General features: G+C 40.5%; 1 protein-coding gene across 1 annotated transcript in view; it reads right to left on the bottom strand.

Annotated features, from left to right (window-relative positions):
* Positions 1–14,812: 14,812 nt before the first annotated feature.
* The window catches only part of CFAP46 (cilia and flagella associated protein 46), a 175,991-nt gene continuing 167,739 nt past the window's right edge, over positions 14,813–23,064 (bottom strand). The window contains 3 exon segments of the mRNA XM_025208066.1: positions 14,813–16,706; positions 20,095–20,181; positions 20,901–21,037. Coding sequence (XP_025063851.1) covers positions 16,570–16,706; positions 20,095–20,181; positions 20,901–21,037 — 361 coding nt within the window. The 3' untranslated portion in view covers positions 14,813–16,569.

Here is a 23,064-nt window from a genome sequence, read left to right on the forward strand (position 1 = left end):
GGAAAGAGGCAGACTGGGAGGAGTATGGGGGTGGGGAGGAGAAAGGGACTGGGGCCCAGGGCTGGGAGTGGGGAGGGGGAAGGAGGCAGGGACGGGGTGAAGTTTGGGGCAGAAGGGCAGAAACTGGGGGGAGCAGGGGGAGGGAAACAGAGACAAGGAGTGTGGGAGCTGGGAGTGTGGAGGTTGCAGGAGTGCTGCAGGGGGAAGAAGTGAAGGGCAGAAGGCAAGATGGCTACCCTCCCCCTCCCCCCAGCCACTTCCTTCCCTGTTTTAGCCGTGGGGGTAGGGGATTCAAGACAACCCTCCAACACTTAGATTCTACACCTGGGAAATTATAAAAAAATATAATTTTTCCATATATAGACTCTAATTATTGGAGGGTTGACTTATATTCAGGCTCAGCTTGTATTCAGGTAAATACAGTAAACTTGATAAGGGGAAAATCATCCTTTATAGAGGAAAAGCAAACTGGAGGGGGAATCTTTCATTTGCTGTCTAACATTTCTGTGTGTTGTTAAACAATTATCACAGCGTATCCCCTTGCAGTAGATGCTGCTGCACATCTTTAGAGTGCCATTAGTAGTTTTTGAATGGTAGAGTGGTAAATACACCCAATTTGTGCACCTCACATAAGCAAATGTGTCTGTGCAGAGAAAGAAAAACACCATCAGATCAAGGTGCAAGGGGGCATAAAGAATCATGTCCTGAATTTTCATTAAGAATCAGTACCACTTAAATTAAATCATATTCCATCTTCATTCCAGCAGTACGTAGGCAGGGGAGGTGCATCAGACTCAGCAGGCCTGTAAATCACTCTGCTTTGCCATATGATAATCAGGTTGCTACTTTGCAGCCAAAGGTACCTTGCTTTATGGTAAGAGTGCATTTAATCACTTGCAGACAGTGACTCATCCAACCTTTCTAAAGCCAAAAGAAACTACACATTCTTCAGATATTTGCACTTAACCCAGTAGTTACCAAAATAGGGATTGTAACCTTCATTGCAGGGTCACATAGATGGGGCTACCATGCAAAAGGTTTGGAACTACTGGATTAACCTTTCTAACTTCTAGTAATTTGACCGTGTCCATGGTGATTCAAATATTTAAACTATAATCTTGGGTAATCATATGTACTTTTAAAATTGCTCCTGTCAATACAAATGTGTAAAGCATGTTGGAGGAAAATGAATACTCACTCTACTCACAGCAGCTTTGTAGAACTGAAGTGTAGCACTGGTAAATGCCCACATTTTTGGAGTAAATAAAAACAGTTTGTACTCCTGTTTCATATTCGAGCTTTTGTAGGTGATACAAAAACAACCACCTGAAACAAGCCAGCAGTGCTTTATATCCACAGAACTCCTGTCCACCAGAGGAACCCTGATGCCAAAGACCCACACCTGGCTGTTATTGTAAAAAAAACATCTGGCAGAAGCAGGCATGGACACTACAGGACTGCCTGAGGCCTCTGAACTAAAACCGATTAAATGCCCCTAGAAGCTATGGGCAGCAAGATGTAAATTATGGTGTGTTTTCAGACATTTTAACCTATGGCAGAAACTGGGTCAGCAACCTTAAAACCATCTTTGCCCCAGGCTTCTATTGTCTTGCCTTACACAGGCTGGCCAGACCAGAAAACAAGTGATTGAGAATGTTCTGTATTGAATTAGTTTCTGTTTATTTTGCTGAAAATGATTATCCAAGATGGCCGGCATTAAAAAGATTTTAAATCCTTCTTGCTACCTCACAGAGATCAATAGTCATGTTCAGTTCAAATATGTAGAAGCAAAGTTTTAAATTGAAGAAAAAATTCATAGAGAGGAGTTATGGCATTATGATCCTCATTAATATTGCTTGTGCTTTTCTTTCTCTTTATTATTTTTATATTAAAATCTCTCTCCCTCTTTTTGACACAAAGAGTTAAAAGCTGTAAGAGAATTTAAGAGCTTTTCAGTAATTTGGCACATCAACTTTATTCCAGCTATTACCCAACTGCATCAAGATATTAATGTAGTCATCCCTCTTAAGTCTCAATGAATTGTGATAAAAATGTCAAACAATTAGATTATATTGGCTAACATAGCCGTGTTTGATTGAGTATAGATGTAGGCCATGTCCCTTGAATCATACTGATGAAGAAGCAGAAAGGCTTGTAGAACTTCACTGTAAATTTATTTCCATATGCTGTACCATTTAGGTTTCTACTGTCAGAAATATTGATAACGAAAAAATGCTAAACAGGTGTTTTTCAGACTGAATGAAGGCCAATGTTGTTCAAGGCAAATAAAACTGGTCACTGCAGGGAGAAAAAGTTCTGTTAAAGCCCCAATAAATTGTGACACGATAGATCAAGTTCAGCAGGTAGTAAACAGTTTATGGCTACAAACACAGAGACACAGCTAATCTGACTTCTATCAAGCTTAGCTAAGGGAGAATCTTTGTTAATCATAGGAATGTTAATACTTATGGTATCTCAGCAAGTTACCTGAGAAAATGATACATATGCACTTGAACCAGTAACATTCACAATTTGTAAATAATTGGTATACCTGGTTATAAAGTTTCCATGCTGGATAATGTGTTTACTCAAAACCTTAAGGGGAAATTTTCAGAAAACCTTCCTTTTCTGCACAAAATGAATGAGTTACATTGCATGAACATGCCCCTTATTATTGCAGATGGTGTGCATGTGAACAGAACTCCCCAATTTGCACCGTTGTCAGAAGTCTCCCATTCTTCCCAAATGCCCTCCTTAAGGGTAGTATGGTGTGGATTAGCAAAAGGTGGTTTTAATGGTTTTTTTTTTTTCACTGAAGCTGTAGAGCAAGCAAAGTTGGGGAGGATGAAAGTGTTGGAACACATTCCTGTGGCATCTTGAATTTTTGTACCCAGGGGTATGGTCGCCCTGGATCACCAGTGTGTCTTCATGGCTTAAGTAGTATGATTTGGTAGATGGTAAGGGAGAAAACTTAGTACACCAGGGAGAAGAGCATTAATTGACTTGAAGCAACTTGGTTATAGTATGGTGATGAAAGAACAGATTGACTGAATCATTTTAGCAAGATGAAAATTACTGGCTGAAATATAGAGAATGTTAGGAATAAACAATGGCTCAGAGGAAGTTAGAATTTTAATTATTTAAAAAAGGAAATTAAAGTTTTTGTTCAAATGACAGTATCAGAATGCACCATAATAACAGCGCCCTCCCCCCCTGGTTACACCACTGGCGCATGGAGCCTTTGATACGTATTTCATCCACATCAAGGTAAAGGGCTATTAGTGGAAGCCGTTGGGGGAATCTTACATTCCCTATAACTGTACATATTCTGTGGACAAACAGAAGCCTCATTTACAAGCAGTAAAATCACATACGTTGATAATAATAATAAACACTTTTTAAGAAAAATGTTTGGATGGATCTGCTTCAGATCTCATAATGGCAATGAAACGACTTTAGTGGATTTATCTTTGACTTTCACAAGCAACAGACTGACCTGGAAATCCTGTTGCAACCTCTCCTAAGATCTGTATATTTGTTACAGGTTATGACAGATCTATAAAGCAGACTTTTGAAGCTTTCACTCTGGTCAGTATCTTGCTCTGTGACCTTTAAATAATCCAAGCAATTGAAACCAAACTGAATAAAAATTCAGAACAGATTACAAAGATGTTTAAGTTGCAGGGAATATGATTAATGTATTGAAAAAAAATGCTCACCTGAAGTTACAAAGGTATTTATTCAAAGAAGAAAATATATACAAACTCTTACTTATTGCTGTACTTTTGCAGATATCTGGAAAGCCTTTTCATCCTTGTTGACTTCGGGCTTTTCCTAATAATTTGAAATGATAAGTGCCAAGCTGAAGAACATTAAATAAAATGATAGGACGTGAACTTCCAATTTAAAAAAAGAATGTATTCCTGGAGCTGAGTAGTGATCTCATTTTCAGTTTCACCTTGCAGTTTTCTGCCCTCTTCTGCCATCACATGTCAGACTGAAACATTATATGAAATATAGGAAAAATAAATCACACTAATAATTCAGTGATAAAGAACTATCTTCCTGAATGTTTCACTGACTAATGGAAACTGCCACCAAATTGAAAATCTAACTAGGAAGAGAGGAAGGTTATGTTTTAAAAAATTTCAGAAAGATAAACAAATATATATACATTTTGTAAACTCTTCTTTGCAATGCTACTTTAGTTTGGTTATGTGGATACCTGGATACATGAAAACTTAAAACTATTTCCTGTTTTTTGATTTCTTAATTTATTTTGCAAAAATTAGTTTTAAAGGCTTTTGCTTCTCAAAGAGATTTTTATTTTGTTGGCTGCTAGTCAATGCTAGAACTTACAATATGTCTAACATACATATATTGTTTCAACAAAGACTATAAGCAGGTTTTGACATTTACACAGACTAGAACACAACCTAGGCTATGGCCAGTGCTAGGAAGATGATGGCATTTAGTTATTTAATACCCATTTGTTATATAAAGAGTCGGGAGGCATTACAGATGGTGCTGTACATTCCAGAAGTGTTGTGTAATGTAGACACTGCACTTTGATATTAACTAAAGAAAATATAAGGGGGTTAGGCCATCTGAATTTGTGGCTGTCATAGGAGCCATGCAACCTTAATGTCATCTATAATTCTTAGAAGAGATTTTCTTCTCTTCTGCCTAATTAGACCTGCTGCACTAATCCTTTTTCAGTTATCTGTAGGAATTTAACCAAATGAGGGCTTTTGAAAATGCTATCAAATCAGGCTCACAAAGTCATTCAGGTGTTATAAGCAGGGGGCCTGGTTTTCCCCAATAAAAAATCATGAATTCCATTAAAAAAATTGCAAATTCTCTGATAAAAATCCAAAAATCCATAATTAAAATGGAAGGCCCCTCACTCCCCGCCCCCACTTCCCCAGCCCTGCTTGTGCCACTCACTCCTCCTCACAGTCCCCTGGCCCTGCTTATGCCCCTCACTCCCCTCCCCTTGCCCTACTGGTGCCCCTCACTCCCCCACTCACAGCCCCTTGCCAGCCCAGCCCTGCCGGAGCCCTGCCAGGGACCCAGGTCCACAGACCCCTTCCCCTGGCAGGAGGTGGCAGCTGCTGCAGTGGAGCAGAGCCTGGCTCCCTCCTCACTGATTGCTGTGGGCTCAGGCAGGGAGTGGGGCCAGCTCCCCACCACTGCACGCACTCCTGGGAAGGGACAGAGGGACCCGTGCCCCCCAGATCTGTGTGGCAGGTGCAGGGTGGGGCAGGCTGCATGCCTGTGCTCCTGTCCTGCTGCCCCCCACTGGGGCATCCGCAGCCCAGTGGGTGTGACCAGGCACTACAGGGCTGAGTGGGGCTGCACAGGAAAGCTGCTTTCCACTGCGAGCTTGGCGCTGCCCTGGCAAGGCATCCCCTGTGTGCATGGCAGCAGTGAGGCTCTCCAGAACCCAGCTCTACTGCCCCACTGCTTTCATGCTCACAGGGAATGCCTTGCCAGGGCAGTGCCAAGCTCACAGCAGTGCGAAGCTTCTCAACATGACCCCACTGTGCCCTGCAGTGCTGGGTTGCACCCACTAAGCTGTGGAGGCCCCAGAGGAAGGCAGCAGGGCAGGGAGCCTGAGCCTGCAGCAGGCACCTGCCCCCACCCCATGTACAGATCTGGGGGGCACAGGACACCCCTGCCCTCCAGGAGTGTGTGCAGTGGCAGGGAGCCAGCCCCACCCTCTGCCCTCCAAATAAGCCACCTGCGATGCCATCTCATTCTCCGTCGGGACCCTGTGGCCACACATTGCAGTTCCAAGCCCCATGCATCAGCCAGCTGGGCAGCAGCCCCAGTCCTGCCCAACTCCCTCCCTATGGGGGCTTTAATCCCCCTCCCACTCACTTACCTGCAGGAGCTGCTCCCCAGGCTGCCTGGGGAAACGTGCATGTACATGCACATGGCTCCCCCTGCCTGACCACCCTCCTCCTGCTCCCTCCCAGCCCCCTGCAGCCTGGAACTCTGCCAGCCTGCAGAGAGTTCGCAGCAAAACTGCAAAATCCACAGGTTTCTCCAGTAAAATGAGAAATCTGTGTTTTCCTCCAGCAAAGAGAAAATCCATGGTTTTCTCCATTTTTCTGTGGGAAATGGAAAACCCGGATTCCTGGTTATAACTTATAAAGCAGAAGATCCTTAGCACTTATTGTCATATCAGACATACATATGGGTCAAAACTGAAAAGATTTCCTATTTGTCTTTGCTTGCCCTAAACATAATATTTTAAATTTACCTTTTATGCCATCACTTGCACCATCTCTTGCATTACTGATGACACAGACAAATAGATGGCATGCATCTCACCATTCATTCTTGGAATGACCTTGCCAACTTTCCTGGCTTTTACAGCTTTAATCTTTGAAACCATCACAACAATCTGCTCTGAATCTTACTCTATCTAGTCTAGCACTTAATGATGGCATAGTTGCAGAACCTTTCTATTCTCCTTGTTTTTAGCTAAGTAAGAGAGCTGTAGGAGACAGATAAGAGCTATAAAATGCAGCATTGTTGAGCTCCCCTTACCTTCTCCACCAGAAGTTCCATGGCTTTTCCCTCTAGCTGGCAAAAGGATCTTTCTTAAGGTAGGGATGAAGAAGAGATATTCACAATAAGCTATTTGTTTTCAGTAAGTCAGCTAAGAATTGAAAAATATTTGGAGCATTCCAGACCTGTAGTTTCAGCTTGACTGCAGCCTCAGAACTCAAATTGATGTATACTAAACCACAGGCAAGGGTTAGGATAGGTATGATGTCCTTTGAAAATGGTTATGGAAGCCCAAATCCATAGCTACCTGGTTCCTACAGAATTGCATCAAATATTTGATGGAAAATGGAAACCACTGAGTTTGTCTAATTTTGAGTATGAGGTACTTTGAGCATACAATACTGCAGAAGAAATATTTGCTATCACAAAAGCATTCAAAATAACACAGAAAATATTTTTCTCTATTGACGTATCAAATTATCCCTTTATTGTAGCATCAAAATATCAAAGCACCATTTTCACTGTATACTTTGAGTGTTGAACTGAGAGTGGGCTAAATTTTTTTTATCTGAAAAATATTTACCACACGTGTACTGTGTTGACATTATGCTGGTTTTCAAAGTAACGTGCAACATGTAATGTTAGTATAGTACAAGGAACTGGTGTACTTTGAGTTTACTGTTTGACTCAATACTTATACCCAAGCACTTTGTGTCCTTCTAAACTGTTTGAAGCTTGGTCTTCAAGTATACTGAATTTACTCTTACTGCAGCTCATGAGAGCAAGAAGAATGTTATGCTACTGGTTTGCTCCTCTGACCAAGAGCTGGCTTTATTTCGTGTAGCCTAACAATTAGATAGCACTAAGTTCACAGATTCACAGAAGCGTAGGGCTGGAAGGGAACTCGTGAGATCATCAGGTCCAGCCCCCCTGCTCTGGGCAGAAAAGACTGCTGGGGTCAAATAATCCCAGTAAGGTGTGCGTCCAGTCTCCTTTTGAAGATCTCCAGGATAGGTGCCTGCCCCACTCCCGCTGGGAGGCTATTCCTTAGTCTGGTCACATGAACTGTGAAGTTGTAGCACCTGCAACTACTAACTGCAGTGGTTCTCAGATTTTTTTAAACTCAAAGCATGCCTCAGCCTCAAGATACCCTTTCATAGCTATTTTTTAATAACAGTCCTTACATCCTTGCAGAGGCCAGGGGAAGAGTCAGGCAGGGACTAAGCCTGCGCCTGTGCTTATCTGCTCACATTCTGCTTACCTCCTTCAATGGATCTTGTGGCATCTCATGGTCATGATGCTGCAATATCCCAGTTGAGTATCACTGACCTATTGCACTTGGCCATTAAGGATTTGGTGGTGTGCTTTATGCTATGCCTCATTTGTTTTGCGCATGGATGATTTAAAGCCCACTATACCAGTTTTGAACCATCAGAGGATTCCTTTCTATGAGGGAAAATCTTTGGTTGTTTATTTATGGCAGTTTTCTCTCAGCAAGACCACATAAAGCAACCAGGTCAAGGGCTGACAACTTAGCCCTGAGCTTTTTGTTATATTCTTCTCTAGCTAACTTGCTGCATTTCTTCACCAGGGAACATTTAAAGCTGCGTAGTTTTGCCACACTTTTCTTGGACAGCTACTTAATGTTCAAATTATGTTCTTGTCCTATAATATTATCAATAAATTCAACATGATTTTTTTTCTCCTCACATTTTTTTAGGTTACATAAATTTTAGCCAAGCAATTTTTCCATGCTCGAATATATTATGAAATGTCACTTCTGTTATAAAAGCTAATTGATAACGTGATTTGTTATGTTGCTGAGACATAATTCAGAAAGTTATTTTAAAGCCTTTGATACATGGAATAGCACTAACTGTTTAATATTTCTTGTATGAATGGACACCGCGCAAGGTAAAAAATGTGGTGCCACATGGATGAAATATTTCCAGAAGCTTTTATTCTTGTTGTTTGGGCTTGTGCCAGTGTCTTTCTAGTGGAAGCTCATATTTCCTAAGCTGCTTCTGCTGGAATTTATTCCTCATTTTTTTCATGACTGAACGAAAACACACATAATTGGAACAAATTAAGATCTCACAATGAATAATAAAGTATATTTTTTGTTTTTCTAAGACCAAGTTTTCACAAAAAAACAAACAAACAAAAAACCTGTCATGAAATACTTGGCTAAAATTATTTAACACATTATAACATCGTACTGAAAATTACAGCATTTACGTGCATCCCCTAACAGACCCAGTAAACCCCTTGTTTTACTGTTGGTGACACTGTTCAGTGTTGCTATTTGTGCAGGCTGCTCTTTCTGTAGAACTTCATAGCTTCATGAAGTTAGGATGAACTTAATTTTTCTGAATACTTTGACTGTAAAAGATTCAATTCATACGTTGTGTTGCAGGGCACAGACCCTGGCCACAGCATCCTTCAGCAAAGTGCTGCAGCCAGCCCCTCTGCAGTAGCCAGTTTGTCAATCACAATAGATACTAACAGGATAACTTTGCTAAAAATCAATGTATTTGGGTTGAAAATGGCTATTTACACAAAAAAGAAACTAAAGTTAAAGTGGCTTCTGTGGGCCTTAGTGCAACAAATGTATTGAGAATGATGAGAGAGAGAAAGGTTTGGGATCCTGTACGTTGTTTCAGTTAGGAGGGGAAACTGATGGACCCATATACTCCTTTGTAAAGGCTTATTTGCAAAGAATGTACGAAGTCCTGCTTGTCTGTACACATGAAGCACCCAACAATAGGAGACAATTTCTTTGCTCAAAATCTGAAGCCTCTTTCATCCAGCAGTCAGCCCAAAAAGTTCTCTTTATGATTTTTTTTAAGGGTACATCCCTACTACTTGTTATGCCATCACCTTAAGACTTCCACACCATTTTTATGTCTGTTTCTGAGCTACATCTTGATGTTTCCCTCTGTGACACACAGATACACCACTGCAGTTCAATCTCCTTCCTACAGATTTATTAGATCCCAGTTGAATGTCTCCTGGGCTGCATGGTTAACTCCTATTCCAGGCTTATATAAGGCTTTAATTCAGGCAGAGGTGTTTATTATTTCAACTATTCTAAAAAGAAGCACTGTTTTCACATTTGTTCTGAACGTTCAGCATATTCTGCCCCTAGAATATTCAGCAGGGTTTAACTTAACACATAACATTACTATACATATATACAGTGTGCTCCCCCTCAAATTGCTCTACATGTATTGGGTAGTACTATTGAACCCATCCTCCATGAGATTTTAATGGGTTTATTTGTAAGGGCTACTCAATTTAAGAATGTGATGGACTGGGATTCTGTCTCTCCTAACACGGCTGTTATGCATCAGTAGAGGAGTATTATTCTCCTTTCAGAGATGGTAAAACTGAGAAAGATGTTAAAAGAACTGGTATAGAGCCACATTATCTAATCTTTAGGATACCTGGGAACATAACTCACGTCTTTTGATTTCCATCCCTCTGCTTTAGTTATGTGACCATTTGTTTCTGCTGTACTCCATAGTACATTTCATATGAAGTTCTACATCCAGACAAAATATCAAACATTCAATCCATAAAAAATAGGATAAAATGAACAAGAATTTCACAACCTTAATGACCAAAATAGGCTATTTTTTATTTTATTCATGTTTTGATAAAGTGATTTCTTAATGTCTTAAAAAGCTATGATGGCTGTACTCAGTGGCCCCAAGACACCTATTTTTGTTAGTTTCTCAAAAAAGTCTTAGACATTCTGCATGTTTTCTATTGTGTATGCCAGTTAGCACAAATCATACATTTCTAGCTGTTGCTCTATTATAGTCCCAATTACTATTTCCAGTACCTTACTTCCCACAAGTCAAGCTTACAGATCTGAAGTTTCCTGGATATGGACATTATTCTTTATCAATGCTTTATGATAAAGTAGTGCTGTCAGACTGTAGAGAAATTTTTGGTCATACTCATCTATCTTTTTGACAGAGGTTGCTGCATGGTAGTTACGGCCAAAATAGTGAATATAAATGGGAGAATGTTTGGGAAAAAACACTTTGCAAGATTAAATATTTGCATCAGTTTCAAAAATAAAATTCACAGTTGTAATTTACTGAATGGGCTCTTTATACCTGGAGACTAAATACAGGTCAACATTCTTAACTTTCACAACTTTATGGTTTTTATCTTCAGATGTTATCAAAGAAGATCTCTGTAATTTCCTGATGTGCCCAAAGTTTTCTGGACCTAACTTGATGCTTCAAGAATACAACAGTTATTGCATTAGGTGCATTAAAACATACATATATAGCAAAAGTAGGAAAGGCTTGCAGATTTACCATTAATATAGAACACTCGCCTTTTCAAAGCCTCTTGTTGTGCTATCAAGATAAAAGAAATAGTGGATAGATGGCAACACCTGTCAAAGCTAATGAGCTATAACTCAGCAACAAAGAATATGATGCAAAAGATGAGCGTATGTTCCCAAGGGAAAGGTTCAGGAAATGAATATCTGTGGGCACTTGCTGGAGATCACTAGGAAAAAAACTGTGGGCAAACAAACTCTTTGATTCTCTAAGTCATCAGAGTCTGCACTTATGGAAATTTAAAATTACAGTGCATTTCTTGGCCTATAAAGATGAACATTTACCAAGACATCTCCTCTTTATGAAGCAGTAAAAATTAACAAAGAAAAACCTTGTTTTAGTAGTACACATTTTACAAGAATTAGGGAAAAAAATTAGAGAAGAAAATTTGTTAAATTCAGGACAGTAGTACATGGGTTTCAAAGATGAACAACAATTTCATAAAAGCAACCTTTTCAGAATTAAAATAATAATTAGAATTAATATTCACTCAGATGGAAGACAGTGGGGAAAAGCTAAAATCTCATAATTCAGGCATATATAACTTTGAAAAGAAAAATACAAGAAAAATACAAGAATGAGAGGTGTCTAAAAGGCAATAGAAAAATGATCAGTTAAAGCTCGCAGGGGAATTATGAAGGCAGGGGAAGCTAATACTTGCCAGAGCAATCAAAGAAATAAGTTGTTTTTATTAAGTAAATTAGGGGACAAGGAGAATCAGAGAGAAAACAGATATGTTGATAATGAAGGATGATGAAATTTGAGGTGACTAAAAAATGAATGAAATATGCATTAAATACCTAAAAGATTGGATTAAAGAACAATTATTGTTTGGTTACCACAAGGAAAAGCATTGGGTCTGGCTTTATTTTACACCCTTATTAATAATCTGCTAATAAATTTCAGATCAGGCCTTTCTGTTCTTCCCACAGCACAGCTGAACAGTATTTACCAGAGTTGGCCCTAGAGTTCTGGGGAGGGTTAGAGAGTTGATTGAGTAATTTCTTGCCTGACAATTCTTTGTTAAAGGACACTTCTCCATTAGTTTGGGGTGTAAACTAATCCTTATTGTGATCATGTCTATACAAAGGGCATAACCCAAAGAAATTAGTTTCTGTTCTTACTAATACACACACAGATATGTACTAAAAGCCACTTGGTCTCCATAAGCTACTACTGCATTAGATATTTTGGATGACATTTTAAAAGAAAGGTAGTAGATTTAGCCATATATCTAAATAGTGGGTTTGAACATCTCAGCCTTTTATACTATTCACTTGACTCTTGCAGATAGACTTTCCACAATACAAGAACTAGGGGTCATAAAATGAAATTAGTAGGTAGTGAGTTTAAAAATAACACGAGAGCTCTTTTTCACATAGTGCATAATTAAAGTGTCGAACTCACTGCCACAAGATGCTGTGGAAGCTGGCAGTTTAACCAGATTAAAAAAATGGATAGGACCCAATCTTGACAGAAAGGTGCAACAGTAGCTACTGAACATGGGAATTAGAATCAGAACTTCCTAGCTAGACCTTAAATGCTGGAAACTGCAAATGAGAGAGGAATGAGAGAAAACCCCTGGTCATACCAAGTTCACTCTCCTTGTCGGCATCCACTCTCTGTCACCATAACACAGGATATTGCACAACATAGACCTACGATCTGATGCAGTAAATGGCAGTCCTTATGTTCTTATGTTACATTCTATCCTGATTAACATGCAACTGAAAAAAACATTTTGCAAGATTAAATATTCGCATCAGTTTCAAAAATAAAACTTACAATTGGAACATATTCAATCTGCTCTTTATACCTGGAAGTAAGACACACCTCAACATTCTTAACCTATTCAGTCTTTAGCTTTTATCTTGGAATATTATCAAAGATTCTCTCTATAATTTCCTGACATGCTGAAAGTTTTCTGGCCCTAAGTATGGAACTTGATACTTGAGGAATACAGTAGATAATGCATTAACAGTAATAAAAAAGATTCTGGGCTCTTACTTGGCATGTTTTTAGCCATCTTCTTAGAGGCCCTTAGGAGGGTGGGGAATTTAAGTGAATGATTATTAGTAAGTATGGACCAAAACACTAGACTTCTTTAGGTTACAGGTTTATGTGGAACATCAACCTAAGTGAGTTATGTTGCCTGATTAGCATGTCACCCCTTGGCACCTCCATCAAAAAGAGCAACAAGGAAAGGAGAAAATCAACCTAAGCTTTGACATAAGTCATAGAAGACCACCATGCAGTGGACCACAACTAAAAAGTACAGAATCCCTCACATCCTGCAATTCAGAATTGAGTCCACCAATATATAGCTGTATATGTGTTTAATTATTCAATTTGTTTCTTTATGAAGGCAGACAAGGTTCTTTGGGTAAATATAATATCTTTTATTAGATCAACTAAAATAGTTGGAAAAGTTCTCCTTTGTGCGCTTTCAGGTACAAACATCCTTCTTCAGGCAGTTGTTTTGTGCTCTTCCTGAATAAGTTAAAAGCCGATATGCAAGAATTCAGGTCAGTGAGAATGTAAATGTGTAGCAGTGAGGGTCACAGTGGGTGAGAGACAGTGGGTGAAAGGAGGTGAGCAGGGGGGAAAGGAAATGGTAACCTGGAGATAGAATGTAGCTGGTAAACTGTAGAGAGGTTACCTGGGATATCAGAGGGCAAAGGTAGGTTATATAACATGCCATAAATCCAATGTCTATATTTAGTCCATGATTTTTTGTATCCAGTAGTTTGATGAAGTGAAGTTCGTTAATGTATTCAGTGTAGTCATGTTAATTAAAACCAAGCTAATTAAAATCAATTATTTTTTGTAAAGTAATTATTTTACAAAACAAATAACTCCTCCTCTCAATGCTATAATAAAACACCCCTTCCCTAAATCTCTGAAAACAGAGAGCAGATATCCTTTTCATTTCTCATCCATTGCAGTGCAAGAGAATCATAACACCTACATTGCTTTATACCTACATGTCAACTGGTGGTTATGAGACATAGTAGAGGAACAGAGGCTTGGAGCTTTCTATCTCCAGGACAGCTCCACATGTCTTGTGAAACAGACTTTGTTTTGAGTGTGTGCACCTGGGTGAAAAACTGGTGAATAACTCAGTAGGTTTCCATTTCGAACAGGGCCATCTGCCATGGTTTTCTGGATCTTGCAAGATCCAGAAGACTGAAGACAACTTAAACTGAATTCTAAGTTTTTAGAATGGATATGTTAAACACAATGTACTGGCACTACCAGATTTAACTTTGGCATGTTCATGAACACCCAAATGTAAGAAACACAATACATTTACAAAGTATAAATGAGTCAAAGGCGTAAATAAGAAGAAAATTCAATGCACATGGAATAAAGTTTTTAAAAGTGTACATGCATCTTATAATACAATTTGATGGAGAATCTGGAGTTCATTTCAAGTCATCTGAAAAACCAGTGGCAGTGGAGAAGAAGGGGGAATACATTTATTTATACTGTATGAATAAAAAGAAGATGCTTTGCACACCATGCTTTTATAACTGTGTTCTACAAAGCCTTGTAACTCTATCAGGTTCTAATTAACTTTAGCACAGCAAGATAGAAGGAAGAGTATCTTTTTAGTGATGTTTTAATGCCTTACAGAGAATACAAACGATTTATCACAGAGAACAGGCATGGCTAGCCAACTGGCTGACAAAAAAAGAATTTAAAACTTTTGTGGTTGCAATGATGATCAAAGCTTTATATTTTCACTAAGTTCCAAATTATTTTGATTTTATTTCTATTGTGACAAAAATGTTATAAAATGCAGTGTTTAAAACTTCTACCAATGATTAACTAAACGTAAGATCAAATAAATGCACACATTAAAAATTATATGTGGGAATGCATTAATTTAGCAGTGTTTTTATATTATCAATAAAGAGGTAATATAGAGAAATGATCAAAACACAACCAATTATACATAACAGCTGTATTTTGGCTAGTTTATACTCCTGTTTCATTTATATTTGGAAGTGGAGTACATTGTATGTGTTTGCTAAGAAAAGATCAAGTAACTTAGAGTAGCATATAGTAGTAAAATTTGCAACTAGGTTGCTAGTAAACCTCATATTTAAAAATCAAAATATATTATAGGAAACACTAGGAAAAAATTCTACCTGTAAATATAGTTACAGAATGGCCATAATTGAAGATCTGAAGAACGGGTTAGATAAGCACTTGTGCAGAACAGTATAGGTGTAGTTGATCCTATTTTGAAGCAAAGGGGCGGACTAAATGACCACTCCAGGTCCCTCAGAGCCCTATTTTTTTTAATGATTTTCAAACTCAAATATTGAAAATTATCCATTCTTGATCCATATTTAAAAAACTATTTTTTTCAGATCTCTTGGGGGCTCAGCACTCCTGAAAATTGTTGTTGATTTTATTTAGGTATCTGGATATTCATTTAAATACATTATTCTAGAGATATCAAAGCTTGAAAATCTTCCTACTCTGCTTTTGGACTATAGGTACTGACCTTCAGTCTCTTCTAAAAAAGCCCTTCACTTTGAGTCACCTCTTCTCAAACACAATAGATGGCAACTGTTCTGTTTATGCTCTTGAAAGGAGCACGTGTAAAAGTTCTCACATGCACTGTACCAGCTATATTTAGTTTTAATCTTTATTTTCCATGAGATTATTAGAAAAACTATATAAAGACTTTTTGGACAATTAGCCATCTGTATATTCCTTTCTTAACCTGTCCACTACCCGGTACCTCCTCAATACAGATTTCTGTGCCTACAGGGAACTCCTTGTGAGATGAGGGGAAGGAAAGAATCCTGGATTGCTTTCCTAAATGTGTGTGTTCAAGACTGAAGAGCACAACCTGTTTTAATACAATTGAGCATAAATGCCAAGACAAGGGGTTTCAAAAGAAAGTAGAAAATACACGATAGTTGCACTTAAGATACAGCTGATTGTGAATATGTATTCTGGAAATTTGTGAGCTATGGGAGAAATTTCAGAACGTAAGCACTGTTATTAGAAGAGCTACAAAGTACAAAATATCTTTTCAGCCTCATCTCGAAGTGGTGACATGAAAACTTGAGCATGAACTACATAAAACTCCCCCAGACAAAGGCAGAGGGGGTCTGGAACTTGCCTCAAACCCTGAGGATGGATTCTGAGGGCTCTGACACCTTGCCACTTGGTAGTATGCTTGTCTATTTGCTGGTGTATTTAGCTGCTCTTGTTAACATTGTCTGATTGATAACATCCCAATAAATCAGTATATAGTTTGGAGGAACTTGCTTTGGCTTCTTTTGTACTTCTCCAGGTAACATAAAAGCGCCCAGGGACATCCTGGGTGTAACATGTCAGCTCTTTAAGCAGAAAGCAAATAAAGGACTCACGATAAGTAAACTTCTAAAATTGTTTTAAAGACTTCCGCCAACATCAGAAGAACAGAGCAAGACAAAATTCTGACAAAAAACTTAGATATTTTCATGAAAATTATTCGAATATCAGTATTTAAATTCACAATCAGTTCAATCTGCCAGCAAACCTTGGATATTCAAAAATTCACTTCTTATTAATCCACACAAAAATGGCTTAAGATAACGGACTAAAATACCAGCCTTCAAGACAAAGTAAATAAATTTATATACTGTAGATGGGTTCTATGTTAAACAAAGAAACCTGGCATGAATTACATAACAATTAGGTTGGGTAGCCCATATAATACACAATTAAAAGATGATGGCTGAATTGCAGGAGATTGCGACTGATTGGGAATGATTTGGTCTTCTATTCTGTTTCTAGAAGAAATCCCATAATCTTCTTCCACTAGAAAAAAATATCAAAATATATTTGTTATTTATAATCATGCCTGAATATTAGAATGTCTTCTGCTTGCTTAAATATTTGTCTTTCACAGCCATATTTTGTGCGTATAATAGCTGCAGCTACACTCAACAGACCTTTGTGACATGTCTGCATCACCTGTGTGCCATGCAAGGGATTGCTCCTGTGAAGCATGCTGCACTCCCAATTCCCATTTGTAACACATAATACGAATCAAGAAGGACCACAACTTTGTAGCCCACAGGTGCCCAACTTCTGGCCAACAAGGCCATGTCATCTCACCTGTGGGAAGCCCTGAGGGCTCCAGTGCAAGAGGCTGATACACAGCTGTTTAGAATTTAATTTGTGGGGATCATCTTAAATTTCTTCCTGCCATGGCTGCAGTGGGGCAAACAAAGGCATTGGGACAGATATTGGGAGTGAGGAAGCAGGGAAATCAAGTGGCCTGACCCCTGACCCTGTATGTCCCCCACCTCCACTTGCCACTCTGACTGCCTGCCCCTGCCTCCAGTGCCTGTGTACCCTATGCCTGCCCCCATGGTGCCTGTACCCCCTGCCAATTGCCCCGCCAATTGCCCCCTCAATTGCAACCCTCCCACATGATCTCCCCCAGCCCACAACCTTCCTGCTTGGTCTCCCTGCCACTTACTGCCCTCCTGACTGCCCCCACTGGGCCTGCACCCCCTGACACCTGTCCCTCTTAGGCACCTGTCTCCCCTTGCCCTCACTTCCACCTGTCTCCTGCCACTTATCTTACCTTTGCAACCCCAGCTCTGGCTCTGCACCCATTCTGGCCAGGAGCAGGGAGCATGTGCTGCCTCTGGGCCAAGCCCAGCTACATAGCAGCTGTTGTGGCAGTGGCAGCTTCAGCCCTGGCCCTGGTGCTCAGTGCACCCTGCCCCTGGCTGGAGCAAGGCACCAGAGGGAACCAGAGCTATGAGTTGAAAGCAGAGGGTGAGTCTTGAGCTGGTGCACATACTGCATGCCAAACCTGTACACAGTGCCTGGGATGCGAGCTGCTTATAGTGACTGCCCAGACTGGTCCAGGACTGCACTGCACATCGTGCCTGCCCAGATGATCTAAAACCCACCCCAAACACACTGTCTGCCCCAGACAACTTGGGACATGCACCACACAGCACTCACTCCAGCCAGTCCAGGACCTGCACTGCATGTGATGCTTGCTTTGGGACCTAAGCTCCTTGTAGTGCCTACCCTGGGTGATCTGGGATCCATGCTCAAGGTGGCAGAAACCCCAGCAGGTCTGGGGTGGGTGCCACATGCAGCATGGGCCCTGGAGTGGCCAAACCAGGCACTGCATATGTTGGATATGACATGGGAGGAGGGGGGAAGGGAAGAGGATGGTTCATGGGCCTGAACTGGCCCTCAGAGCTAGCTCCATGCCATTTATCCAGCCCATGGACCAGTTCATGTGGGGCCAGGTAAATTTGACTGAACTATACAGAGACATTATTAAGCAGAAAGTAAAACCAGAATAATCAGTAATTTATCAAGCCTCAGCATCTGAAAAGAAATCAAGGTCTTGGGCTGAATACTTGAGAAGAAATGGAAGAACAAGACATTTATGTGTTCCTAATATATATCAATGACCAAACGACATGGAAAACAATGTTGTTCATATTAGACAATCTGAGATATGTATCCATCTTGATTATCTTGTACCTATAAGCAAATGCTGACTTTTCCAACTCTTCTCTTACCTCTGCTCTGTTTCCTCCATTATCTGTGGGTGTGCATTAGTTGTTAAAAGTTTCTAAAATTGATGTAATTACAAAGATTTATCTCTATGAGATGGCTACTTGGCAGGTTGAAATGAGGGAACAAAGTAATCAGTGGAAACTTAACATTGAATTCCATGTCTTTAAAATATTTACACTTATAAGAAACACAGTATTTTGTGTAGAGTTCATTGCTTGTTTAATGTATATCTATTTCCAGTCCTAGCTTTAGGTTAACATTCTCTGCATGGGAATAATAAATTAGTTGAAGCAGATGTGCTGATTTAGGATCCAGATAAATAATTCAGCCACTTGAAGCTAATTCTTCTTCATTGCTCTTACATTATAACAAATATAACTGGTATTGTAATTAAACTAGCAGAACCTTATTCTGTTACTATAAAAAGCTAGTTGCACAGACCAGCTGGATATGTTATCTCTGGCACCTCTGAACCAATAATGGTGAATGCCAGGGAGGGTAGTAAACAGGGGATAGATCACTTTAGATCTATCCAGTTCAATGCTCTTCCTTTAGCAAACACTTCTGACATTTGCGAAGACAGGCCTTTTTGTTGCTTAAGGGACTGTGGGCCAATGCCTACTACAAAACACTACAAGCCCCCCTTAGATGAGTGGCCATTGGGTAAGCAACAACTGATTCCTTGGGACAAATAAAAAAATAACACGGATGGGAGTGAGGTCATAGGTTTATGAGTGCAGTGTGTGTGCATGTGTGTGTGCACACGCAGAGGGAGGACGGGGATACACTGAGCAGAGCACACTGGACAATGCCTACTGGACCTTGAACAAATCCAAGGTGGACACTGCCTAGTGAAACTCTGCCTGGAGACAGGATTGGATCAGGGACAGGAAAGTGGTCCCATAGTCTTCAGGGTCCTCCCTACTAGAGCCTCCTTCCTGATCAGACAGATGCCTAGATTGACTGGGGCCAGGAGGAGATTAATGAAGAGGTCCCAGGATTTGATGGGGCTGTGGATGCAAGAGGCTCTGAAGGAGGCAGTAAAGGGCCTTCAGCCTGGTGTGTGCCAGGGTCTCCCTTTGCTTGCAGAAGGGATAGGTGTTGGGGCTGTCTGTGAAGCACACTGATACACACCCATGGCAATGGCTCTGTGAAAGAGCCACCAGCTGAAGTCCCTGGTTGCTCGCAGGATCAAAGTAGAATACAGGCTTGTCCACTGGGCACCCTCTTCCTCTCTGAGCATGTCTTGCCACTTGGTGTCTGGTTGGGACATGAGGACAGGATGGTGGAGGGGCTAAACCATGAGCATATAGAGCTGGTGGCCTTGACCTCCTGGAATATGCAGCAGGGCAAACGCAGCAGGGTGTGTGCAGTGTGGGCAGCTCTGTGTGTCAGCACAGCAGGATCTGCCCACTCCTGCTTGGCATAATTCAGGAGGTCCCCAGTATAGGGATGTTGGCTAGGACCATCCTTCAGCATACCCAGGGCACCTCCATCACTGGCACCACCAGCCGCAGGTTTTTCAGCAGGGGCTTGGTGAGGAGGTTGGCACCCTGGGTGACAAGGATACCGTGCTAGAAGGACTAATGGTTTGACCCAGTATGGCACTTCTTAAGTTTCTGTATAATATATAAAGCTTTCCATTCCTCACCATTAATTGATGGCACCTTCTCTCTAGTCTTATTCTTTTGAAGAATTCGAACTGTCTGCCCAGTTGATTTTCCAACTCGTAACAAATCTAAAAGGAAAACATTTCTATGAGTTTTTTTTAAAGCAAGAGTTTTGAAAAGCAGGAAATTATAAATCATATTTTCTTTTCAGCTTTTAACCCTGAGTAAATCCAAGACTACTGATCTAGGAGTTAGCCTTATTTCTTTGGTGTTGCCAGTTACTGTCAGATAATTTTGTTTCTGTGCCTGCACTATATTATAGATTGCCTGGTGGCTCATATAACTCAAGATCTTACTAGTCTTAAAGCAAGAAAATAAAGGTGAATGTTTTATTTGAAGGGAACACAGAACATTTTGTCAAACTGTCACTACTCTCTGGCAGCTCCTTACCACTCCATGGGAGTCAGGTGGGGTTTTTTTGCATGGTTTGCAAAGCAAGGATGTATATCAGGGGTGGACAAAATGCAGCCTGCCAGACCATTCTATCCGGCCCACGGGGCCCTTAAAAAATTTAAAAAATTAATATTTATCTGCCCCTGGCTGCCTGTCACGTGGCCCTTGATGGCTTGCCAAAACTCAGTAAGCGGCCCTTTGCCCAAATTGCCCGCTTCTGATGTACATGGTTCACAATGTCCAACCCCTACCCATTGGCCTGCAGATTCTTGAAGCTTCTCTCCCAGCTATCCCACTTGTAGAGACCATAGCATAAGAATGATTGTATTTTAAATAAAGCATCAAAGAGTCTTATGTGCAAATGATATAGAAAAGATCTGCCAAAAATACCTACTCTCAGATAAAGTTTCCAGGTTTTCTGCATTCCCTTCCAGGCTAGTGTACCACTGGTTAGCTATGATGGAACGCACACCAGTAAGGCTCAAAAGGATTGCTGTCTCTGTTGGTCTCTCTAAAGACTTCTGTCGAGAACTAAAAAAGTCAACAGTACAAGAACAGAAGCAGGAAACAAAATGCACAAAAATGCTGAGTATGATGATATGTTTTGTGCAACTGTCCTATTCAACTTTTACCATAAGCAAAAATGTCCAGCAAGATGCTTAACTGCCTTTTTCCATTCATGATATATGTAAAGTGCTTTATAATATTTGATATGATTAATGTATGTTGTTTGTATGTTTAATACAAACATATATAGTAAGTTCCATTGCATCTGTAGCAGTCATGAACTCAACTAGCATCTGCATTGATATGTTAGATTTTTAGGCAGCATACTAAAGCAAAGTAAAAGAAACAAAAGAACCCATTTGTTTTGGATAAGATACTGCAGAACAGGCTTTAGGACTGGGTTGTGTTCTTTGGTGCTATTGCTGATGCACAAGAGAAAGCAGAGATGTTTGCCCTTTTTATGTTTAGAGTTAAAAGCAACTGCAGCAAAGGTCTCGGGGCTCATAGGTATAGGAAAAGAAACAAAGTTCCTCAATTAGATTAAATGAAATTGCCAAAACTGAACCTTTAGAGAAGTATGCATTTTTTAAAAATAAAATGTTGCAGTGCTAGGATTGTAGTAATTTACAAATAGAACCAACCTTTTTGTCAGTCTCTGAATTTTGTGGTAAACTCAGTATTATGAACACAGGTTTTCTATAATCTCTTCAGAGGATGTGGAACATGAAATTATGGTTAATTGAATGTTATTCTAAACTTGCTGGGAGCTGTTATAGTTGTGACATAAATTACCCATTTAAGTAATCCAGGTTGACAGGAAGAGGCTGGTAAAAACAATGATCTATTAGTGTGAGACTGCAAATGCACAGAGTTGGAAAAAATACACTAAGGAATTGTCTTGTGTCTTAATTTAGGTAACAACCCACGTGAAGGGAAATAAAGGCACCAGGCAACTATTCTACTCATGCTTGATTACTGGCTTTAAATATTCAGAGCTTCAGTCTCTCACTCAGTCTCTCTATTGGTTTGCAAACTGGGTGTACACTTTGAGTTAGTCAAGCCATTATTTTAGGAATCCATTTTTCTATTTATTTCCTACTGGTAGGACACTCACTTGAAAAGCTGGAAATATTTTCCAAGAAGAGACCTGATTAGGTAGTAGATCTAGATAACTGATGTTACATACTTTTATCTACCCATTCTGAAATATTTAGGGCTGATATAGTCTCCCAGTTATTAGTAAAAATTAGTATGTAACAGCTGCAAAGCTCACCCGGCTGCAAGCTGAGTGGGTGAGCTGTGCTTAAGAGCTCTGCAAGAAAAGGGCGGCAACTTTGCAAAGGGTGCATAAGCTTTACCAAACAGAAGAGTATGCCGTGCACATTGCATGCTTTTTATTGGAGTGTTTGAATTGTGTCCAGAGCCCACATTGCAAACCAGGGGCTCTGATTGGCTGCTACTGAGCTGTAAAAAAGTTGAGGGAGGGAAAAGAAGAGAAGCTGGGGAGGAGCTAACTCCAGGCCTGGAGAGGGCTGGTAAGCAAAGCTGGTAGGTTTGCTAAAGCTGGGAGAAGCTGCAGTGTCAGAGACCTGCAGAGGGAAACCCCTGTCTGTGGGTGAATGTACTGGTAGGGGGAGATAGACCGGAGAAGGAGTACGCCGACAGAAAACAAACCAGCATGGGTGCATGAGGGGACACCTAATCACCAGGGATCCTCGTTATCCACGATTAAAAAAAAAAATCACAAATTCTCTGATAAAAAATTGCAAATTCTCTGATAAAAATCCCAAAATCCGTGGTTAAATGCCCCCCACAGCCCTGCTGGTGTCCATCACTCCCCCCCCTCCCACAGCCCCCAGGCCATGTTTGTGCCCCTTGCCCCCCACCCACAGCCCCTGCCCCCCAGCCCTGCTGGAGGGGGGCCCCCAGCTGCCAGGGCTATGGGACCAGTGACCTGGGTCCACAGCCCCCTGCCCCTGGCAGGACACAGCAGCTGCTGCAGTGGAGTGGAGCCTAGAGCCTAGCTCCCCACCCTGCTGCCCACCTGCTGC

The sequence above is a fragment of the Alligator sinensis genome, unplaced genomic scaffold (genome assembly GCF_000455745.1).
Source record: "Alligator sinensis unplaced genomic scaffold, ASM45574v1 scaffold1131_1, whole genome shotgun sequence".
Taxonomy (NCBI): domain Eukaryota; kingdom Metazoa; phylum Chordata; order Crocodylia; family Alligatoridae; genus Alligator; species Alligator sinensis.